Genomic DNA, 22,232 nt, shown 5'->3' on the forward strand with positions numbered 1-22,232 from the left:
TTATATTTTCTCAGGTTTTCACCTGCAGAATCAGTTTTGTTATACTCACAGACAATATTTTGACAGTTTTGGAAACTTTGGAGTGTTTTCTATCCTAATCTGTAAATTATATGCATATTCTACGATCTGGACCTGAGAAATAGTCTGTTTACCTTGGGAACGTTCTTTCAAAAATATAAAAAATATGACCCCTAGCGTCAAGAGGTTAAAACTTCTTATGGCTGCAATCCCGCTACCGGGATCGATATGACAACAGCCAGTGATAGTGCAGGGCGCCAAATTCAAACAGAAATCTCATAATTAAAATTTCTCAGACATTCATGTGTCTTATATCATTTTAAAGGTAATCTTGTTGTTAATCCCACCAAGGTGTCAGATTTCAAATATGCTTTTCAGCGAAAGCACTACAAACGATTATGTTAGGTCACCACAAAACCACAATAAGCACAGCCATTTTTCCAGCGAAAGATAGCTTTCACAAAAACCAGAAATAGAGATAAAATTAATCACTAACCTTTGATTATCTTCATCAGATGACACTCATAGGACTTCATGTTACACAATACATGCATGTTTTGTTTGATAAAGTTCATATTTATATAAAAAAATCTGGGTTTACATTGGCGCGTTAGATTCACTAGTTGCAAAAACATCAAGTGATTTTGCATAGCCAGATCGTTTCAACAGAAATACTCATCATAATGTCACGATTTTCTAACGTAGAACCCAGAAGCAGACCAGGACAAGGAGAGTAAGACGAAGGTGAGTATTTATTTACAAGTTTAAGTGTAGAGATAGAAAGATCCAGGTAGCGGAGCGGGCAGCGGAGTTGAGTTGATGGGATTGAATTGGCAGATCCAAGGGAGTAACAGAAGCCACCGACGACCAGGTAGGGATGGAATGAGTGTTCCGGGGGAATGACTGTTGACAGAGAGAACGGAGGTAAGTTCAAGGCAAGCAAGACGTACAAAACAACAAAACAAACTCTATCAAAATGGAGGCTGATACGCTGGCACGACATACTGTTCATGGCTAACGATCCGGCAGGGAATGGATGTCAGGTCAGTGCTTATGAAGTGGAGGGGTGATGATCAGGACCAGGTGTGCAGATAGCGGATTGGAAACAGGTGCGGTAAATCAGAGATCTCCCAACCAGCTACGTCGCCCGGCAACCAGACAGGGTGCGTTCCAGGACACCGGAAAAAACACTCCAGGACAGAACACAGGCAAAAACAGACTCAGGAAGCGGGATTCGTGACACATAAATGTAGATGATAATACAAGTTATACACATGGAATTATAGATATACCTCTCCTTAATGCAACCGCTGTGTCAGATTTCAAAAAAACTTTACGAAAAAATAAACCATGCAATAATCTGCAACGGAGCTCAGAACAATAGCCAAATTAGCCGCCATGTTGGACTCAAACAGAAACCAGAAATGACATGATAAATGTTTCCTTACCCTTGATGAACTTCATCAGAATGCAGTCCTAGGAATCCCAGGTCCACAATAAATGCTTGATTTGTTCGATAATGTCCGTTATTTATGTCCAATTAGCTACTTTCAAATTGTTTACCAAACTCCCTAACCAAAGTCTCAAAGCGCGTCCACTATAACGTGACGAAATGTCCAAAAGTTCCGTTACAGTCAGTAGAAACATGTCAAACGATGTACTGAATCAATCTTTAGAATGTTGTTAAAGGATTGAAACAGGAGGCTGCAGTCAAATAATATAATTGACTTGAAAGCCATTGTTGTATTATTCAATATTGCTATTAAAATAGTACTCATATAGGAATGGGTAATTGTTTACAAGTTGCTAGCTGTCCAATAAAGCCATCGCCAAAAACAACATATTTTAATCTTCTTCCGAGTCTGGCAGCGCAACAAATCCAATGGGGAAATTCAAAGTGCTCCGCACACGCCATTAAAAAATTTCCTCCAGGTACCCTTCGCTACATTGAAAAATTAAAGGTTACTACAAGAACCCCTCAACTAACCAAAGGTGCATTGATTGCAATGGTTCTTGGGGGAACTCCAGGGCTCATTGAGAATGTCCAGGGTTCCTCGAGTCACCCCTAATTCTAAGTGTAAGGTGCAAAAAAGTGAACTATAACCTCTATTCAGCCAAACAGCGTAACATAAATTATAGGATTATGGATTATGTGTCTTAAATATGCATTTTGCTCATTTGGTCATCGGAGTCACAGTAGGATGTGGATGTACTTGATCTTCTCAGTCTTGATCTCGTGGCCACTCGAGACCACATAACTGTGGTCTTGTTCTCATCAGGGTCAAACTCAATGCTCTCAACTTAGGGAGGCCTATGAATGCAACAATGTTATGAACAACAAGTAGTTTACTTAAGGATTAATTAATTCCCTCTTTGCTCACAGTAGCAATTAATGATGTATATTTTTTAAGAGAATGACCTCCCCCTTGAAGAGGTAATATAAATGCAAGCACATTCAGCTGCCATCAAGCCAGTTTGGGAAACCACTGTGTGGCAAGTACAAAAGGTATAGAGGTATTAATGTAGTATTGGAATTCTGTGAAATGCAGTATGATTTTAATTTGTTTGTATTGCTAATGAAGTTAATGAAATGACATTATTTCAGGTCAACTAAAGTCATTATGGCAATCTACCTGTGATTTGTTTCATTTGTTTTAAACAATGCTATGATTGAAACGTGCTGATCTTTTTTATTCCAGCATCAAACATCAACATTGAAATTGAGGGAGATATGGACAACATATCATCGATAGTAATGTTCACACTTTCAGGGCTGGATGAATCTTGGACAAATAGATTAATAATATTTGTTTTTACTCTCCTGGGATTTATTTTGACAGTTGTTCTTAATTTGACCTTGATTGTGATTATAATTTTACAAAGATCTCTCCATGAGCCCATGTATATTTTCTTGTGTAACTTGTGCATTAACGGGCTTTATGGATCCACTGGTTTCTACCCTGTATTCTTGTATCCACTGACAGGATCAAATATGATCTCACTCAGTGATTGTGTTCTCCAGATATTTGTGATCATGACATATTCCTTATGTGAATTTACTAATTTAACTGTGATGGCTCTTGACAGGTACATGGCAATATGTAGACCTCTGCATTATCAAACTGTCATGACAAGAGTAACAATCTACAAGTTGCTCATTTTCATTTGGCTGTTTCCCTGTGGTACAACAGGAGTGTCCATTTCAATAATGCTCAGGTATCCTCTTTGTGGATCACACATAGACCGACTCTTTTGTCAAAACTGGGCATTGATAGAAAGACTTGCTTGCCAAGAGGACATTGTTAAACATATTGTCAATGGGTCTTTCTTTGTGTGGTTTAATTCACTGGTAGCATTTCTTATTTTCTCCTATGTCAAAATTATTGTTGCTTGTTGGCATTCCAAAAAAAATCAACACAAATTTATGTCTACTTGTTTGCCTCATTTAATAGCCCTTGTCAACTTTATTATTTTAACAATATTTGATGGTATGGACTCTCTGTTCGGACCCAGAGATGGTCCAAAGGTATTAGGAAAGCTCATGTCAGTTGCTATTATTACCATCTCTCCATTTATCAACCTCATTATACATGGTGTCAAACTAACTCCTATCAGGACACAGATAAAACATGTTTTTCAGCAGATACAGAGTTAAATACATGTCATTTTATATTGATCAGTAAACATTCATTGGTTATTGCTGATTAGTTGTATTCTTTGTTTTCTGTTTCTCCCTCACACAGTTAGTTAAGCTGTTGAAAACAATAGAATCAGAGCTAAAGTAACACCGCCAAAAACATGGATTGAAATGAGTAATGGAGTAAACTTAGTTGAGCTATTCTACCTCTAATGCGAAGTATTCTTGTAAAGAGTCAGCATGTACAGTACTGCAAATTTAATAACACATTTAAATGGGCCATTCTGGATGCATATTTAGTTGGGGAATTTGTTTTATTCAATAATAAGGTTTGCTCTGTTTCCACTTACTGTGTAAGGAACACAGGATCTAATAATCAGCACATGTAAAAAGAATACTGAGTTGATAAAAACAAAACCTAGATGCTAAGTCATGCTGGATGCTAAGTTAACCTTTATTTAACTAGACAAGTCAGTTAAGAACAAATTCTCATTTACAATGACGGCCTACCCCGGCCAAACCCGGACGACTCAAACCCAAGAGAAAACCTCAAACCATAAGAACAGCTCAAGAAGCAGAACTAGTACAATGCGAACCTAGTAGTCCTACCTTCCATACGGGCATGTCTTTACAAACCTTAACTGTGTGATCCATCAGAAGGCAGCAAACATTTATGGAGGCTTACTGTAATGTGATAATGTAGGTACATTATGCAAATTTCAGGGATGCAAAAAACTCACCTACAGTATGTAGAAGTTTTGAAGGTCTCTCACTGCCATTGAAAAATATGGCCTAAAAGGGTAGACAGCAGAGGTCAAAGACTTATGAGACTACCCCCAAACATATATGTTCTGTAAATATAGAATAAGTATATTTCATATAAACAACATACATTGAAGATACGTGTGATTTCAGGGTAACATTGCTGCCTCTCACAGAGAGAAAAACATTCCCTGGAAATTGTTAACATACGGACTATAGCATGAGTTTTAGATCAGGTGAAAATAATTTTTGCTCTCGAGCTCCTGTCCTGTGATGCTACTGCATCATGAGTAGCCTACTCTTTGCAGGGAAGCAGTTTTACTAAATGTGATTAGGAACAGTATGTCTATTCAGACGTCCACATAATTCCATCCTGAGCTTTTCTCACAGTGACCATAGCGTTCCTTATTAAAGTCACGCCTCCCTCAAGACCAACATACAAAACAGGCCACGACTAAAGTCCAGTTCTGTGTTAAAGACGGAGTAGTAACATAATCATCTTCAGCAGCTAGAATGTCTTGTCAACGTGTGCTCGTCTTGGTGCTCCTGGTTTTCCTATCACTTAATAGTAAGTCTCAATTTGTGTTTACATGCCTAATGAAAATAGCACTTCTAAATTAAATGGTGATATGAATGCATTGGCATTCAATAATTACATCCAAGTTGCATGTAATACAGTATATGCAATATGTTTTTCTTAAGTTTCTATTGTTTTATTGATTCCAATTTGTACTCCTTTTGGTTCTAACTATAGTTGTGCAGAATGCGGCTGCATCATTTCCCTTCTCTTGCCCCACTCTGAGTGGAGTCTGTCGAAAAGTTTGCCTACCAACAGAGATGTTCTTTGGACCACTTGGCTGTGGAAAGGGATTCTTGTAAGTTTATATTTCAACAGTTCCACATCAAGTAAATGTACTACATAATGGAACACAATTTCCTTTGGAATATGTGGATTTACTAATCCATTATTTTATTTTCAGGTGCTGTGTTTCTCATTTCTTATGACAACTGAATAGTTCCTAGATCAGTTCTGATCATGAACAAATGGGGCATATGTGAATAAAGACATCACCACCACCACCACAGTTTATGGTATTTTCTTCTTATGTCCCTCCACCTGATATTGGGATTCTGTGGACTGCCTTTCATGACTTAACTGTGTATCTAACTACCTGTATATTTATTTGTTGCACTTTTCCATTTCTAACATCTTCAACTGCAGGGGTTAATGTAATCAAATTGGCAGTACTGAGTAAAAAAAAACATATTTCATTGCAAGAATCATATTGTATTATTATTGAATCATATTGTAGAAAAGCAGCTTAGATGAAGGGGGTGGCGGGTGGGATGATAAATAAACTGGGAAAACAATGCAATAAATGTGTGTATTAGTGTTCTCCTGTGAGGAGTGGAGGTTAAAAAAACTGTTATGTTACATTATGGTGGTATTATGTTATTCACCACTCTTGTTTGGAAGGGCAATCTTGGATTGCTACATCCATTTTTTGACTATTCATTTCATGATACAGCTCCTAGTGAAAGTCTATACATCCCTTGCACAGCTTTCACATGGGGTATTTAAGCAGCTATCTGGCAGATTTATGGAGATTTCCTAGAATAAGAGGTGGGGGGGCAAGTTTGGCTGCATCTAGCCCACAAATCAAATTGTATTTGTAACATGTGCCGAATACAACGTGTACACCTTACCGTGAAATGCTTACATACAAGCCCTTAACCAACAATGCAGTTCAAGACATAGAGTTAAGAAAATATTTACTAAATATAGTAAAAGTTTTAAAAAATTATAATAAGTAAGACAATAAAATTACATAACAATAACATAGCTATATAGAGGATCAGGTTTATTCTCACTCTCTGGTGAGGTAGCCTTTCTGGGCTTTTGTTACTGCAATATTTTTTTTCAATATCTCTTGTACAACGTTCCTGCAGGATTTTTGCCTTTTTGCTCTTTGGTGCAATAAATAAATAAATAAAACAATAAACTTAAAGATGTCCTCCGGAGATTATTGAACATTTCCTGTTAAGCGATATCCCAAGTATAAATACATCAGTGTACACACACTAAAGAGTAAAAACATGTTTTGAACAAATTAGTGTTTTTTAGACTGCAAACTTCAAGGAGTAGGGCATTCAAGGAGTTGGTCTGATGCTGCCCGCTGATGTCATCGGCCTCCCCCCTTGCTTGAGGAACAAACCTCCCCCCACTTGTGCTATAATGTCATGAGGCAGCTGGACCACCTATTGAGATGTGCCTTTTCTTAAATAAATCAGGTCATAAATTAGGTGAAAAAGAGACTGGAGTAGGACTTTAAACTCCTGGTGCCTCGAAACCCTTCTTCCACTCCACCAACACCTTCTAGTTGCCAGTGCCATGTGTTTTAAGGTTGAAGCCCTAGGTCTCTTACTTACAGGTTTTCATGGCTCCTTTAGGATTTAATCCCTATGTTGCTGATGGTAGCCTACTGCTGGTCTGGAGGCTGCTACAGCCTATTACATGTTTCCAGCGCTGGGGGGTGGTTCAAGTACCTAATGCAGAGGGGCTGTCCCATAGCCAGTTAGATAGCATATAGGGTTCATAACCCTAAACCAGCGAGCTAATTCCCCACCCTTACACTTGCAACATTACTCACCTGTCTAAATTCGCCCAGTGGTTCTGATGAGCGTGAACTTGCAAGGTAGTTAAGCCTTTACCTTTAGCAAGGCCTAGGCATAGGCTACAACATGACATTTTATCTAAATACTTGCCAGCAATGACCTCATATTCTACCTCAAGTCAACTCATGCATGGGCTGGCCCTTGAATCAAATCAAATGTTATTTGTCACATGCGCCAAATACAACAGGTGTAGACCTTACAGTGAAATGCTTACTTACAAGCCTTTAACCAACAATGCAGTTTTAAGAAAAAAGTGTACTAAAATAAACTGAAGTAAAAAAATAAAAAAAAATAATAATAATATTAATAATAATTAAGGAGCATCAATAAAATAACAGTAGGTAAGCTATATACAGGGAGTACCGGTACAGAGTCAATGTGCGGGGGCACAGGTTAGTCAAGGTAATTGAGGTAATATGTACATGTAGGTAGAGGTAAAGTGATTATGCATGGTCAATAAACAGAGAGTAGCAGCAGCGTAAAAATGGGGGGTGGGGTGGGGACAATTCAGATAGTCCGGGTAGCCATTTGATTAGCTGTTCATGAGTCTTATGGCTTGGGGGTAGAAGCTGTTAAGAAGTCTTTTGGACCTAGACTTGGCGTTGTGGTACCGTTTGCCGTGCGGTAGCAGAGAGAACAGTCTATGACTATGGTGGCTGGAGTCTTTGGCAATTATTTGGGCCTTCCTCTGACACCTCCTGGTATAGAGGTCCTGGATGGCAGGAAGCTTAGCCCCAGTGATGTACTGGGCCGTACGCATTACCCTCTGTGGTGCCTTGCGGTCGGAGGCCGAGCAGTTGACATACCAGACGGTGATGCAACCAGTCAGGATGCTCTCGATGGTGCAGCTTGAGAACATTTTGAGGATCTGGGGACCCATGCCAAAGCTTTTCAGTCTCCTGAGGGGAATAGGCATTGTAGTGCTCTCTTCACGACTATCTTTGTGTGTCTGGACCATGATACTTTGTTGGTGATGTGGACACCAAGGAACTTGAAGCTCTCAACCTACTCCACTACAGCCCCGTCAATGAGAATGGGGGCGTGCTCAGTCCTCCTATTTCTGTAGTTCACAATCATCTCCTTTGTCTTGGTCAAGGTGAGGGAGAGGTTGTTATCCTGGCACCACACTTCCAGGTCTCTGACCTCCTCCCTAAAGGCTGTCTCATCGTTGCCAGTGATCAGGCCTACCACTGTTATGCCATCTGAAAAATGAATGATGGTGTTGGAGTCGTGTTTTGCCACGCAGTCGTGGGTGAAAAGGGAGTACAGGAGGGGACTGAGCATACAACCCTGAGGGGCCCCTGGGTTGAGGATCGGCGTGGCAGATCTGATGTTACCTACCCTTACCACCTGGGGGCGACCCGTCAGGATGTCCAGGATCCAGTTGCAGAGGGAGGTGTTAAGTGCCAGGGTCCTTAGCTTAGTGATGAGCTTTGAGGGCACTATAGTGTTGAATGCTGAGCTGTAGTCAAGGAATAGCATTCTCACGTAGGTGTTCCTTTTGTCCAGGTGGGAAAGGGCAGCGTAGAGTGCAATAGAGATTGCATCATCTGTGGATATGTTTGGGTGGTATGCAAATTGGAGTGGGTCTAGGGTTTCTGGGATAATGGTGTTGATGTGAGCCATGACCAGCCTTTCAAAGCACAGTGCTATGGGTCGGTAGTCATTTAGGCAGGTTACCTTGGTGTTCTTGGGCACAGAGACTATGGTGGTCTGCTTGAAACATGTTGGTATTACAAACTCGGTCAGGGACAGGTTGAAAATGTCAGTGAAGACACTTGCCAGTTGGTCAGTGCATGCTCGGAGTACACGTCCTGGTAATCCGTCTGGCCCTGTGGCCTTGTGAATGTTGACCTGTTTAAAGGTCTTACTCACATCGGCTATGGAGAGCCTGATCACACAGTCGTCCGGAACAGCTGATGCCCTCATGCATGCTTCAGTGTTGCTTGCCTCGAAGCGAGCATAGAAGTTATTTTGCTCGTCTGGTAGGCTTGTGTCACTGGGCAGCTCGCGGCTGTGCTTCCTTTTGTAGTCTGTAATAGTTTGCAAGCCCTTAATAAAGATCTACAAAACATTTAAAGCATTCATCCTTCATTTTGGGCAAGTTTAGATCAGTGGCGTAGGCAGAAGTCCGTTGATGGCAGGGCCAGCTAAAATGTAGGTATGCCAAAATGTAGGCACTCAAATTATCATTCAATTATCATAAAAACATAGCCCACCATAAACCATACTGTAATCGATTGCACACAACAAACCATCTAAAGTGATTTCGCTATGCAGACCAAATAGTATTTTAGGCCTTTATAATATAACACTCTTGTATTTAACATGCGACTCACATAGACCCAAACATAATAAACCCATAGGCCTATAGCTTAAATTAATAGACTATGAGACTTGAACATAAACCTCTCAGATCACTGTCTCAGAAACCATGAGATCGTAGGCTAGGTGGACACAAGTGTAACCATTTAACATTAGGCAGGCCGAGAGCGTCATGTTGACTCAAAACAAATTAACTTTTTTAATTACTCTGCCATTTTTTAAGTCATGTCCCCCTGTCCTTGTCCTTTCCTAATGATGGATTCTGACTTCTAAACTTGAAATATTGTTAGACATCAGGTATCCATCCAATGGAAAGGAGAAGGGCCACAGTCTGGTTGTTACACCAGAAGTTAATGGTTATCTGTAGGAGGAATGTATGTGGTGGAGGTCAGGTCACATTAAGGGAGAAGGAACAGTTTATTACCCACATCCCTTAACTTCCTGCCTAGCAACAATGATGTAATGTTTAGAGGTAAGGAGTAGACTTGTGCTGGTGGTAACATGTCTTTTTCTGACCCATTGGGTGAATACACTTTGTTTGAGCTTTTCATAGTTGTCTGTGAGTTTTTACTTTGTTCATTTTAGAACCTAAAACAACATGAGCCTAAATAAGTATATCTAACACACTGTTGTTGTTAGAATCTTAGTGCTGAACAATTAACATACATTTGGGATATTTTTCAGCAATTAACCAAAATATTAGCTATTTTTCTGTTTTTAAACGAATTGAATGACATCGGTACAATTATTTGAATTCAAATATTCTACATAGTTTAGTGCTGAATATGTGGTAATTTACTACAATGACTATACTCAGAGAGTTATGTGTACTCTTTGCTATCCAAGGCAGCGGAGCCCGCCCCCAGCACACAATACAGAAGTCAAAATGGGGGCCTCTGTCAACCCAGCCGGGTGAGATGAGATGGACGTGAAAATTCGATGTAACCATTTCACTCAACTTTAGTAACCACTGCTCGTACAAACAGAGATCGACCTACAGACACCAATGCCACAAATCGTGAGATTCCTTTTTAGAGAACAGCACAATACACAACAAACCAATGGATAGTGGAGGAGACAAAACAACAGAGTAAAACCAGGAGAGGAGGAAACAGGTGGGGGGAAATACGTGCAGGTACAACACCAGACACAAACAACAAGCCAAATAGTCAACCTTTCTCCAAAGCATCTTGAACCATCAGAAGACTCCCTCCTTAATCATGGTTTGTCTTTTGTTCCTACAGCACCTATTAATCATTTGAAAATCTCTGTAGACCTTCAGAAATTCAGAATTATCAGATTACCTGAGTTTTTTTCCCTAGAGGTGAGGCTCAATCCACCCGTCCAGAGGTGGTATAATTTCAATCTAAGAGTCCCTTCATCCCTCCCAAACATAGAAATCATTCAGTAGAAACATACTGCCGCCTTGTGGAAGATGGGGTTAAGGTTTGGTGGGAAAAGAATAAAAGAATGAAAAAACCCAGCTGAAGTCACGGGGTTGATGCTCACCAAAAATGACTTTTTACATTTACATTTAAGTCACTTAGCAGACGCTCTTATCCAGAGCGATTTACAAATTGGTGCATTCACCTTATGATATCCAGTGGAACAACCACTTTACAATAGTGCATCTCAAATGCTAATTCCTGCAGTGTAGCGGATGGCACCGAACCTAGCCAACCTGCACATCAGGTATGTTGAAAAAGTTCACATTCTAAAGAATACGTCCAACACTTTTTTGAGTACCATTGTTTTTTTGAGTACATTTTTGTTCTGACCTAAACTCCCTGATGTCCTTTCACCAATTTCTGAATTCCATTACAGGACTCCTGCGCTATGGGACATGATGAAGGAGGTCTGGACTTCCTGGACATATGCCTCACCAAATCAGGTACCTCCCTCTCATCTGGTCTTTTCAGAAAGAGCACAAACAAATACAACTTCCTCCATGCTCAAAGTTGTCACCCCCGCCCTAAAGTCACCCTATAAGTCAACTACGTAGGGTCAAGCACATCTGCTCCAGTGAAAGCGCATTCGACAGAAGGATTAACTCTTAGAAAGATTCAGAGCAATTGGATACAAAAAGACATGGTTAAACCAAGCTGAAAATAAACTCACAGACGTTCCCAGAGCACAAGTACTGAGCAAGCCCAGAAGCCCTAGAGCTAGACCACAGATAGAACAATGAAACCAATATTTCACTGGATGTATAAATGTGAAGCATCCCGTTTGTGTTTCCACTGAGAGGAAGCCCAGTGGCCAGCAGTGAGTGAATAAGGAACGAGATGGATTTTGCCTGACATTCTGATAATTTAATCATCGGTGAAACATTTGATGTCAATACAGTTTTCTGTCTCCAAAACTACAATATGTTACGAACTAAGTTTTGTAGACTTTACCCTTTGCCAAAGTTTTAAAACATTGTCTTGTTTAGAAGGAGAGCAAAGGCAAATTCAGTTATTGCACACGCGCACTTCAGAGTAGGTTTTCCGCAACGGAAACATGCTAATTTGTGCTATAACCCGCCAATAGGATCTCGCTAGCTCGTGCTTGGCTCAATCCACCTCCTTGCTTGTTCTGCCCACTATGGCTCATTTCTTCCCATTTAAAACGACAGGCTGTGGTGTATCTTGGTTTAGTTCTAAAAGTCTTTGGCCAATAAAGGCAAAATGTGGTACTCATGAGTACGCTGCATAGGGATGGGAGAATCTGTGGCCAGGAACAACAAAAAACAGAAATCATAATGGATTACAATGCAACAGAAGGAGGGGTGTACAATTTATACAAGCTGGTGACTGGCTACAGCTGCAAAAGAAGAACCCTACGCTGGCCACTTGCGATATTCTTCAACATCTTGGAGATCTCGGCGTACAACGCGTTTGTCATCTGGATGGCGTTGAACCCAGATTGGAACAGAGGGAAGCTCCAGAGGAGACGGCTCTTTCTCTAAGAGCTGGGAAAGGCATTGGTAAGACCTCAAATCCAGAGGAGGCAACATATCCCAAGGACCACAGCTTCTGCAGCCATCGTGAGGAGGATTCAGGAGGAGGATGCTGGTGCCCCATCCGCCCGACCCACAGAACCAACAACTCCAAAACCGGAAGTAAGTGTGAGTGATGTTGTTGCATGTGTGTGTGTCTGACTCTCTTACCTTGGCCTGCTGCAGCTATATACTGTCTGTGAGTGAGTGAGTGAGATGTTAGTAAAATTCCTGAACTAAGTGTTTTCATCATTATAGAAGGCAACAAGTAGCAACAAGAAGAAGCGCTGCGATGTGTGTGGACCCAAGACGGGAAGGAAGACACAGTACACATGCACCAAATGCACAAAATACCTTTGCAACACACACACAGTAAAACTGGGCCTGAGTGTCCAGCTTACTCCCTGGACCTCCAGGTCTCCACACTTACTTTCCCTTAGAGCCCTGCACGGGCATGAATTTGAATCCCTACCCATGCCCGCGACATTCTGGCCCTACCCTACCCAGGCCCCGATTGCTTCTGCCAAATTTAAAGGTAATGAACAGTCAAAATCATGTTTTTCATGAAATGTAATGATATTTTTTTATTTAACCTTTATTTAACTAGGCGAGTCAGTTAAGAACCAATCATTTTTTACAATGACAGCCTACCCCGGCCAAACCCTCCCCTAACCCAGACGGCGCTGCGAAATTGTGCACAGCCCTATGAGACTTCCGATCACAGCTGGCTGTGATACAGCCTGGGATCAAACCAGGGTCTGTAGTGACACGTCTAGCACTGCGATGCAGTGCCTTAGACCGCTGTGCCACTCGTGAGCCATATTTGGATGACAGCAGATCAAAGTATGATGCCTAGCAGTTAAGAGCATTGGGTCAGTAACCGAAAGGTCGCTGGTTTGAATCTCCGAGCTGGTAAAGTAGAAAAAATCTGCTCCCTGGGTGCCAATGATGTCGGTTAAGGCAGCCCCCTGCACCTCTCTGATTCAGTTGAATGCGGAAGACACATTTTGGTTGAATGCATTCAGTTGTGCAACTGACTTGGTATCCCCTTTCCCAATGAAAAATTACTGTTGCTGATAAAGTTACTGGTCCCCTCAATGTCAAACACTTGGATTGAGGAGGCGGGATTATTAAGGGGCTCACCTTAACTCTCATTTTATTACACCAATGGTAATATGATATTCTCTTACCTAATTTAAATAAGTACAAAATCAAATCAAACTTTGTCACATGCTCCGAATACAACAGGTGTAGACCTTACCGTGAAATGCTTACTTACAAGCCCTTAACCAACAATGCAGTTCAACAAAGAGTTAAGAAAATATTTACCAAATAAATTGACGTTAAAAAATTCAAAAAATGAACACAATACAATAGCAATCATGAGGCTATATACAGGGGGTACCGGTACCGAGTCAATGTGTGGGGGTACAGGTTAGTCGAGGTAATTTGTACATGTAGGTAAGGGTAAAGTGACAATGTATAAATAATAAACAGCGAGTAGCAGCAGTGTAAAAACAAATGGGGGGAGGGTCAGTGTAAATAGTCTGGGTGGCCATTTGATTAATTGTTCAGCAGTCTTATCGCCTGGGGGTAGAAACTGTTAATTAAGGAGCCTTTTGGTCCTAGACTTGGCACTCCGGTGCCGCTTGCTGTGCGATAGCAGAGAGAACAGTCTATACGACTTGGGTGACTGGAGTCTTTGACAATTTTTGGGGTTTTCCTCTGACACCGCCTAGTATGTAGGTCCTGGATGGCAGGAAGCTTGGCCCCAGTTATGTACTGGGCCATACGCACTACCCTCTGTAGTGCCTTATGGTCAGATGCTGAGCAGTTGCCATACCAGGCTGTGATGCAACCGGTCAGGATGCTCTCGATGTAACGCCTCTCCTCGAAAGGATTGGACCAAAGCGCAGCGTGGAAAGTGTTCATGATATTTATTTTCAAAAACACTCAAACAAAATAACCAAAGTGAAAACGAAAGCGCACAGTTCTGTAAGGCAAATAAACTATACAGAAAACAAGATCCCACAAAACCCAAACGGAAAATGACAACTTATATATGATCCCCAATCAGAGACAACGATAGACAGCTGCCTCTGATTGGGAACCACACTCGGCCAAAACAAAGAAATAGAAAACATAGAATGTCCCACCCGAGTCACACCCTGACCTAACCAAACATAGAGAATAATAAGGATCTCTAAGGTCAGGGTGTGACACTCGATGGTGCAGCTGTAGAACTTTTTAAGGATCTGGGGACCCATGCCAAATCTTTCAGTCTCCTGAGGGGGAAAAGTTGTTGTCGTGCCCTCTTCACAACTGTCTTGGTATGTTTGGACCATGATAGTTTGTTGGTGATGTGGGCACCAAGGTACTTGAAACTCTCGACCCACTCCACTACAGCCCAGTTGATGTTAATGGGGGCCTGTTCGGCCTGCCTTTTCCTGTCGTCCCTTGATCAGCTCTTTTGCCTGGAGGCGACTGACCCTCTTGTACCTTTTAGTTCAGCGTTTAGTTTAGTAGTTTAGTTGTTTTGTCCTAACACAACACAGCTAATTCCAATTATAAAAGCTTGATGATTAGTTGATTATTTGAATCAGCTGTGTAGCGCTAGGGCAAAAACAAAAAGGTGCACCACTTGGAGTCCCGAGGACTAAGTTTATGAAACCTTGCTTTAGTTTAAGCTGCTGTAGAAAAACAGTTAGTTCTGCGTTGTCTACAGAAATGCAGTAATGGGTACTGGGTGACTGTCGAGTGCCATAAATTGTCTGTCCAATATCTAGTTCCGTAATGCCTGTAAATCTAAGTTGCTCCTAACGGGGGCTGCTTTCCCGATTGTAGATGTAGCATGCACCTTAATTGGGGAGAACGGGCTTGTGGTAATGACTGGAGCGGAATTAGTGAAATGGTCTCCCCTCAGCAACCTCTTGTGATGCACGTCCCCAAATCTTGCTGGCAGTTTTCTGTTTTGGGAACTGGTGACAGTGTTTCCTAGCCTCAGTGCAGTGGGCAGCTGGGAGAAGGTGCTCTTATTCTCCATGGACTTCACAGTGTCCCAGAACTTTTTTGAGTTTGTGCTACAGGATGCAAATTTCTGTTTGAAAAGCTAGCCTTTGCTTTCCTAACTGCCTGTGTATATTGGTTCCTAACTTCCCTGAAAAGTTGCATGCCAGTCCCAGCATGCCAGTATGCCAGTCCCCCTGCTGTCCGTCAATCAATGGATTACCTGGAATGTTTCAGTGCCAGGCGTATTTGTGGTTGGTGGACAGCGACTCAAGAATTGTTGTGGACATTCGCTCATTTATGGTTTATTCTCAGTCATTATAATACATGTGTATTTTAGTTTAAGTGTATTTCTTTAAACATAGCCTACACAATACATTTCAACATACACAGTATCTGTGTAAACTTTAAAATACATGTTGGAATAAATAAAATGTAAAATTCTGTGAAAAACTTGTACTGCAATTGAGTGCAATTTTTGTTGTTGATATTCCCAACATGTAGTATGTCTTTGCTGGGGACTCTTATTTTGAAAAAATAAAATCCGCGATCGTGTTGTCACCATAATATCCTGCTGCTAGGAGAACGGTAATAACTTTACCGCGGTGAAGAATTGGACAAAACAAGACACTGACTGGTATAAGGATCACACCACTTTTCCCCAGATAGCTAGCTAGATAGATATGTTTACATTTCCATAATTGAGACTGTTCTGGTTATCAGTATTGAGGAGCAGCCTGACATAAAATACTGTAACTTTCAGATCGCTAGCTACAATCTTAGAACATTAGCTAACGTTAGTTATCCGTGCCGTGGTAAATCAAATTTGTCTTTGTTGTTATTAGCAGCACACCTAATGTTACCTAGCTAACGTCAGATTGTTCAGCCAAACTAGCTAGTTAACTGAGTTATTAAGGAAAATAATAGTTTTGTCCACCGGACCGAGTGTGTTATTTTTGTCCCCAAGCATTGATTCCAAATTGTTTAACGTGTTTTAGCTGTGTGTTCATTTAACGTTAGCTAGCTACGTATAAACTAACGTTAGTTAGCTACTGTAGTTATTACTGACGAGTAACGTTAGCTAGCTACTGTATTTGTGTTTTGTATACAGGCACCACCATATCTAAACGTTGATCATAGAAACTATTAACGTTATACTGTGAATTTTCTTTCGTTTATTTGGACTGGTATTGGAATAATTTATTATAATGCAATTAATCCCTTACGAAAAAAGATTGCAGTTAGAGTGCAGTATAATTAAGCAATACGGCCTGAGGGGGTGTGGTATATGGCTAATATACCAGGCTAAGAGCTGTTCTTAGACACGACGTAACGCGGAGTGCCTGGACACAGCCCTTAGCCGTGTTATATATGCCATATATCACAAACCCCTGAGGTGCCTTATTGCTATTATAAACTGGTTACTAACGTAATTAGAGCAGTAAAAATGAATGTTTTGCCATACCCATGGTATACTGTCTGATATACTATGGCTGTCGGCCAATCAGCATTCAGGGCTCGAACCATCCAGTTTATATCTGCATTTAGAGTGCAGTACAACTGCTGCAAAATAACAACTGCTCCAAAATAACATTTTTTTTACTGCAGTAATTTTGCAGTATAACAGCAGTACACTGCAATTACTGCGTTCAAAATACCACAGTTGACTGCAGTTACTGCACATTTACTGCAGTTTCAAAAGTACAATATTTTTTTGTAAGGGATTACTATAATCGAGGGATTATTTTCACTCCTCAGGCTGAACTTCCCTGCTACCTTGCCGTACTCATCCCATTCTCCAGATAGACAGTGGGGCAGGATGCTGGGTCTGTGGTGCATGAGTGCCCAACTGGGCCTTCTCACTCTGGTGCTGTGCTGCACACTGGCTCCCTTACCTGCACATGCATACATCTATGCTGTGAGTCCTCATAATTGTAGAACTGTATGATCAAGTTTGTTGTGGATTTACAAGTGATCTTAGATGTTTGCCATTGCATTTGTCATAAAAAAATGCAGTTTACAGTCCCTGTGCGCTGGCATTGATTTTAAAACTTGTGTCTCTCTGTCTGGTAGCATTACAGCAATATGACTAACATGTTGTTTGAGGACCTGTCTGCCTTGTTTGGATCATCACTACCCAAAGAGGGACTTATGGTGAGAGGAGGGGAGGGGATAACATGCCCTTTCATCCAATGGATAAATTGGCTAAAATACCTCATTTTCTTTCTCTTTGTCTTTAAGGGTGTGTTAGTAGAGTCCCATCCACTCAACGGCTGCACTCCGATAAAACCTCCACCACCACGGCCCACATCTAGTGATTTCAACACTACCACTACTAAGTACATAGTCCTCATCCAACGCTATGACTGCAATTTTGATATCAAGGTTAGTGTGTGTCGCTATGCTGTTGGGTTGCTTAGGACATATGGTGTTATTCAATTTGAATTCAACCTATTTATTGCAACATATTCAGTGTAAAACCGTGGTAAATGTACAATTATTATAGTGTGAATTATGATTTTGTATTTAATGCAGGTACTGCATGCACAGCAAGCGGGATTCAGTGCAGCCATCGTTCACAACATGTACTCAGAGACTCTACTCAACATGAACTACAGCAATGGTGAGGATCCTGAAATCGTCTTCAACTTCCCTAAGCTGCCTTTTTCCATTTCTTACAGAATCAATTCCGTTAGTTTACTTCCCCTTGACCAGGATGACTGATTTGTGTTCTCACTTCTCAAAACCTCAAGTAGTCTTTAACCAGTATGATCCTCCCAGGAAGTAAATACTTTGGTAATGCTGAGTGGCAGTGTTCCCTTTTTGTTTGTTTGTGTGTGTAGAAACCATTGCAGAGGAGATTGAGATCCCCTCAGTATTCACCAGCTACTACGCCTCCCAAATTCTCAGGACCTTCATCATTCCTGAACAAGGGTGATTTCCATTGATGTTCTATTATTTTTGTCAAGTGCAACTTCCATGACAACCTGTTCATTAGTGACATCACAGAGGTTCTTTCTAGCGCTATTCACAATGTTAGATGGGGGTACGACTTAACTATCTGCTGATGAGTTATGGTTGCTAATGTAACCATTCAACATGGGTTTGTATTGGCTCTTTGGTAATGGTCTTGCACCGTAATGAAGATGGGACCTTTATTGATTAGAGTTGCACTGAAATTCTGTCATATTCTTCACAACATCTTTGCACTCATCATGATGTCAGCCCCGCTGAGTGTCGGGTCCTATGTGGACGTCATCACCATGTTGGAGATGGTATTGTCTGGCAGTGTTGTCCCTCTTAGTCATAGTCGCTTTTCTGAAAAATGCCCCCATACAAAGCTGATGGTGCTGTATTTGGTATGCAGGGCCTATGTGATCCTCAAGCCGGAATTTGCCTTTCCACTCTCGTATTATCTCATCCCCTTCACCGGAGTGGTGGGCATGATCGTCCTTGTGACGGTTGTCTTCCTGGTAAGTGCCCTTGGGGAACAGCCTCATTTTGTAATGAATGTGGAATTCATTTCACAATTGAATAGTTATTGGTTTCATTGCTACTTCGTAAATAATTTCCACCCCAGATATTAAAAGCCCTATGACTGTCATCCTTAGGTGTTGGTGTGGTCACTGGCTATGTCTGAAATCTGTCTTGCCTACTACTTACTAAAACAGCATGCTGTGTACTAATTGTACTACAAACTATTTAGAATGTATTGTTTAGTTAAATCAAAATCAGTAAGCAACACATATCAACATACTAGGCTCATCAATACTGAGAGTGCTTCATCTAGTGTGCAATTACATTTATTCCCACCATTTGTTCATTCTGGTACAGGGTGTGACTAACTGATAATGTTGTCAAACACACGTGGCTCTTGAAAAAGGATGCTTTTAGTCAATAGGGTGCAGCGAATTCTACTAGATGAAAAGCCAGGATGTTGAAAAGCCAAAATGTGTAATGACATCCTGGCTTTTAAAGCATACTCTTTTTTTTTTTAAATTTCACATACTATAAAACTTTATTTTAGCATCCCCAGATTGCCTGCTGTTTAGAACTTAAGTATGGGTATCTGGACACAGCCTCTGTCTCTTCATTCCCTGTCTTGTCTTGGTTTAGATTGTGCGCTGTGTGCAGTACAGGAAAAGGATGAGGAAAAATAGGCTGACCAGGGAACAACTAAAGAGGATCCCCATTCACAAGTTCACTAAAGGTAACTAGGGGGAGTGTCCCACCACATATTAAAATGAGAATCAGTCACAGTATAACTGGTCAAACACATTCTGGAACAGCAGTACTCTATTTCTTCGCTAGAATGTTGAGAAACCCGAATAACAAAAATACCAATCTGATTGTCTGCTCCTGTTAACATTACATTACAGTTAGCATTACAATGCATTTACACATACATGTGAATCTTATTATTTTTCTAGGTGATGAATATGATGTTTGTGCTATTTGTCTGGATGAGTATGAAGAGGGAGACAAACTGCGAGTTTTGCCTTGCTCACACGGTAATTATAATGTTTGTCCCTGTTTAACTCGCATATGTTTATCTCACAGTTCCAAGGTCATGGTTGCAGTAACTGTTTTTTTTCTGTCATCTCTTCAGCGTACCACAGCAAGTGTGTGGACCCCTGGCTTACAGGGACTAAGAAAACTTGCCCCGTGTGCAAACAACGTGTAACCCGGCCCAATCCGGAGTGCTCTGAGTCCGAGTCTGAGAATGAGAGAGCACGTGGTGGAGACGAAGAGGGGGGGGAGGGCGAAGCTGACACCGAGCGCACCCCTCTCCTCCGCCCCTCCAACCCAGGCTTCCCCTCTGGCAATCCAGGGGCCTATTCTGCCACTATCACCACAGTAACCACAGCGCAGTGCCTAGCCTCTCCCACTCACTGCGACTCGCCCATCCTGGAGTATAAGGGCTACTACTCCCCTCAGGAGGTGTCAGACTCTGATACTGAGGAGGGAGGGGTAGACTCCCACCCCTCAGACGATGACACTGCCCAGCTCATTGGTAGGGGCACAGTGGGTGTCTGAGAGCCTGGAGGTAGATGAGATGAAATTACTTTCTGCTAGCTGAAAAGGGTCAGTCTTGTCCCCAGTGTGGTTTTATCACACGAAAAAGATTAACTGGTTTATGGAGCTGTGGCTATGAAGTTGTCTCAGTCATAGACTTTCTAGAACACTATTGTCACTCAATGTTGCTAGCTCTAAGATGGTAATATAAAGCCAAGATTCTGCTAGATTTTAGCAGTCCTTTTTAAACCTGTCTTAAACATGAGGCACACATTAAGTACAGTGAATCAGTTAAACATTTTGCTTTAAGTCTTTGCCAGTGCACTCTAACCCCCCACCCCCCTCCTAAACTTTATATTTTCACAAAATGATGTGACTGCCAGGTAGTCTCAATCTTAAAAGGTAATTTCTATATTTTTCAACTTCATATTCTTAATCTCAAGCACCACCCCAACATCAACATATGTGAAAATAGTGCGTTTCTATGTTTTGTAGTAAAAAACATTTTTTTCCCAATGACATCATCGGTGTTTATTGTGTGATTTTAACCAATTATGAGTAGGCATTGCCTACTAATTGTCTACTAATTGGTTGATGTCATTGGAAACGCTTATCTTCCTCTATCTTTTTTACTACAAAACATAGAAACGTGCCATTTTCACATACTGCATGTTGATGTTGGGGTGGTGCCGGAGATTATAAATATAACGTTGAAACATTTTGACATTTCTCTTTAACTAGGTATTTGGTTGAAGAAATCCTGTCAATGCACTACTTGACAATTGACATACCCCAAATTCTTCTTTTCAATTAACATACCAGGAGATAACCCACCTGAGATGACTGTGTAAAATCAATGTAGCATGATTTTTTTTGGTAGTGATTGAATAGAGACACAACTCATTCACCAGAAAGGAAACTACAGTGCTGCTGTCTCACAAATAACATATCTTCCCCATGCTAGTAGTATACTGTAACCTGTATGCATCTCTGTAACTGGTTTCTTTAATGATATTGTCGGTAAGTGGGAGTATAATTTACTCTATGGTGAGTTTCATTCACTGTTTTCTGGAGTTTTTTTTCTCTCTGATGGATCTGTTGGTCAGTTAATTTGCCCTGGACCAGTAATCATGGAATGTCAAAGGAGAATATATATATTGTAAACTTCACTGTAATACGTTTTTATTGTCCAGCATCGTTTCTTTTAACTACTTTTACTCCTTTTAAAAGGTCTGAATTTGTCCAGTGTAATTTTATTTCAACTTCTTCTATAAAAAAATGTCTTAATGATGTTGTAATATTTTTGGGGGTTTTCTCTCTGTTTATTTTTGGTATAGCTGGTCCTGTGATATGTATATATATATATATATATATATATATATATATATGTACCAGTCAAAAGTTTGGACACCTACTCATTCAAGGGTTTTTCTTTATTTTTACTATTTTCTACATTGTAGAATAGTAGTGCAGACATAAACTATGAAATAACACATATGGAATCATGTAGTAACCAAGTGTTAAACAAATCTAAATATATTTGAGATTCTTCAAAGTTGCCACCCTTTGCCTTGATGATAGCTTTGAAACACTCTTGACAGTATCTCAACCAGCTTCACCTGGAATGCTTGTCCAACAGTCTTGAAGAAGTTCCCATATATGCTGAGCACTTGTTGGATACTTTTCCTTCACTCTCCTGTCCAACTCATCCCAAACGATCTCAATTGGGTTGAGGTCGGTTGATTGTGGAGGCCAGGTCATCTGATGCAGCATTCCATCACTCTCCTTGGTCAAATAGCCCTTACACAGCCT

General features: G+C 40.9%; 2 protein-coding genes across 3 annotated transcripts; both read left to right on the forward strand.

The window, feature by feature from the left end:
• Positions 1-2,749: 2,749 nt before the first annotated feature.
• On the forward strand, positions 2,750-3,673 carry LOC120043790 (olfactory receptor 5P3-like). The gene has a single exon (XM_038988349.1). It carries the CDS (start codon positions 2,750-2,752, stop codon positions 3,671-3,673), a length of 924 nt encoding a protein of 307 aa, XP_038844277.1.
• A 12,292-nt stretch (positions 3,674-15,965) lies between these two features.
• On the forward strand, positions 15,966-21,707 carry LOC120045141 (E3 ubiquitin-protein ligase RNF167-like). 2 transcript variants are annotated; one of them, XM_038990054.1, is made up of 10 exons: positions 15,966-16,041; positions 17,163-17,322; positions 17,478-17,558; positions 17,646-17,789; positions 17,940-18,027; positions 18,248-18,338; positions 18,772-18,877; positions 19,521-19,614; positions 19,835-19,915; positions 20,014-21,707. In XM_038990054.1, the coding sequence occupies exons 2-10, from the start codon at positions 17,224-17,226 to the stop codon at positions 20,439-20,441; spliced, it is 1,212 nt and encodes a 403-aa protein (XP_038845982.1). In that variant the 5' UTR covers positions 15,966-16,041; positions 17,163-17,223; the 3' UTR covers positions 20,442-21,707. The 2 variants fall into 2 exon arrangements, with proteins under 2 accessions (XP_038845982.1, XP_038845983.1); XM_038990055.1 differs by lacking the exon at positions 15,966-16,041 and adding an exon at positions 16,050-16,219.
• The last annotated feature ends 525 nt before the right edge of the window (positions 21,708-22,232 follow it).

The sequence above is a fragment of the Salvelinus namaycush genome, chromosome 3, assembly GCF_016432855.1.
Source record: "Salvelinus namaycush isolate Seneca chromosome 3, SaNama_1.0, whole genome shotgun sequence".
Taxonomy (NCBI): Eukaryota; Metazoa; Chordata; class Actinopteri; order Salmoniformes; family Salmonidae; genus Salvelinus; species Salvelinus namaycush.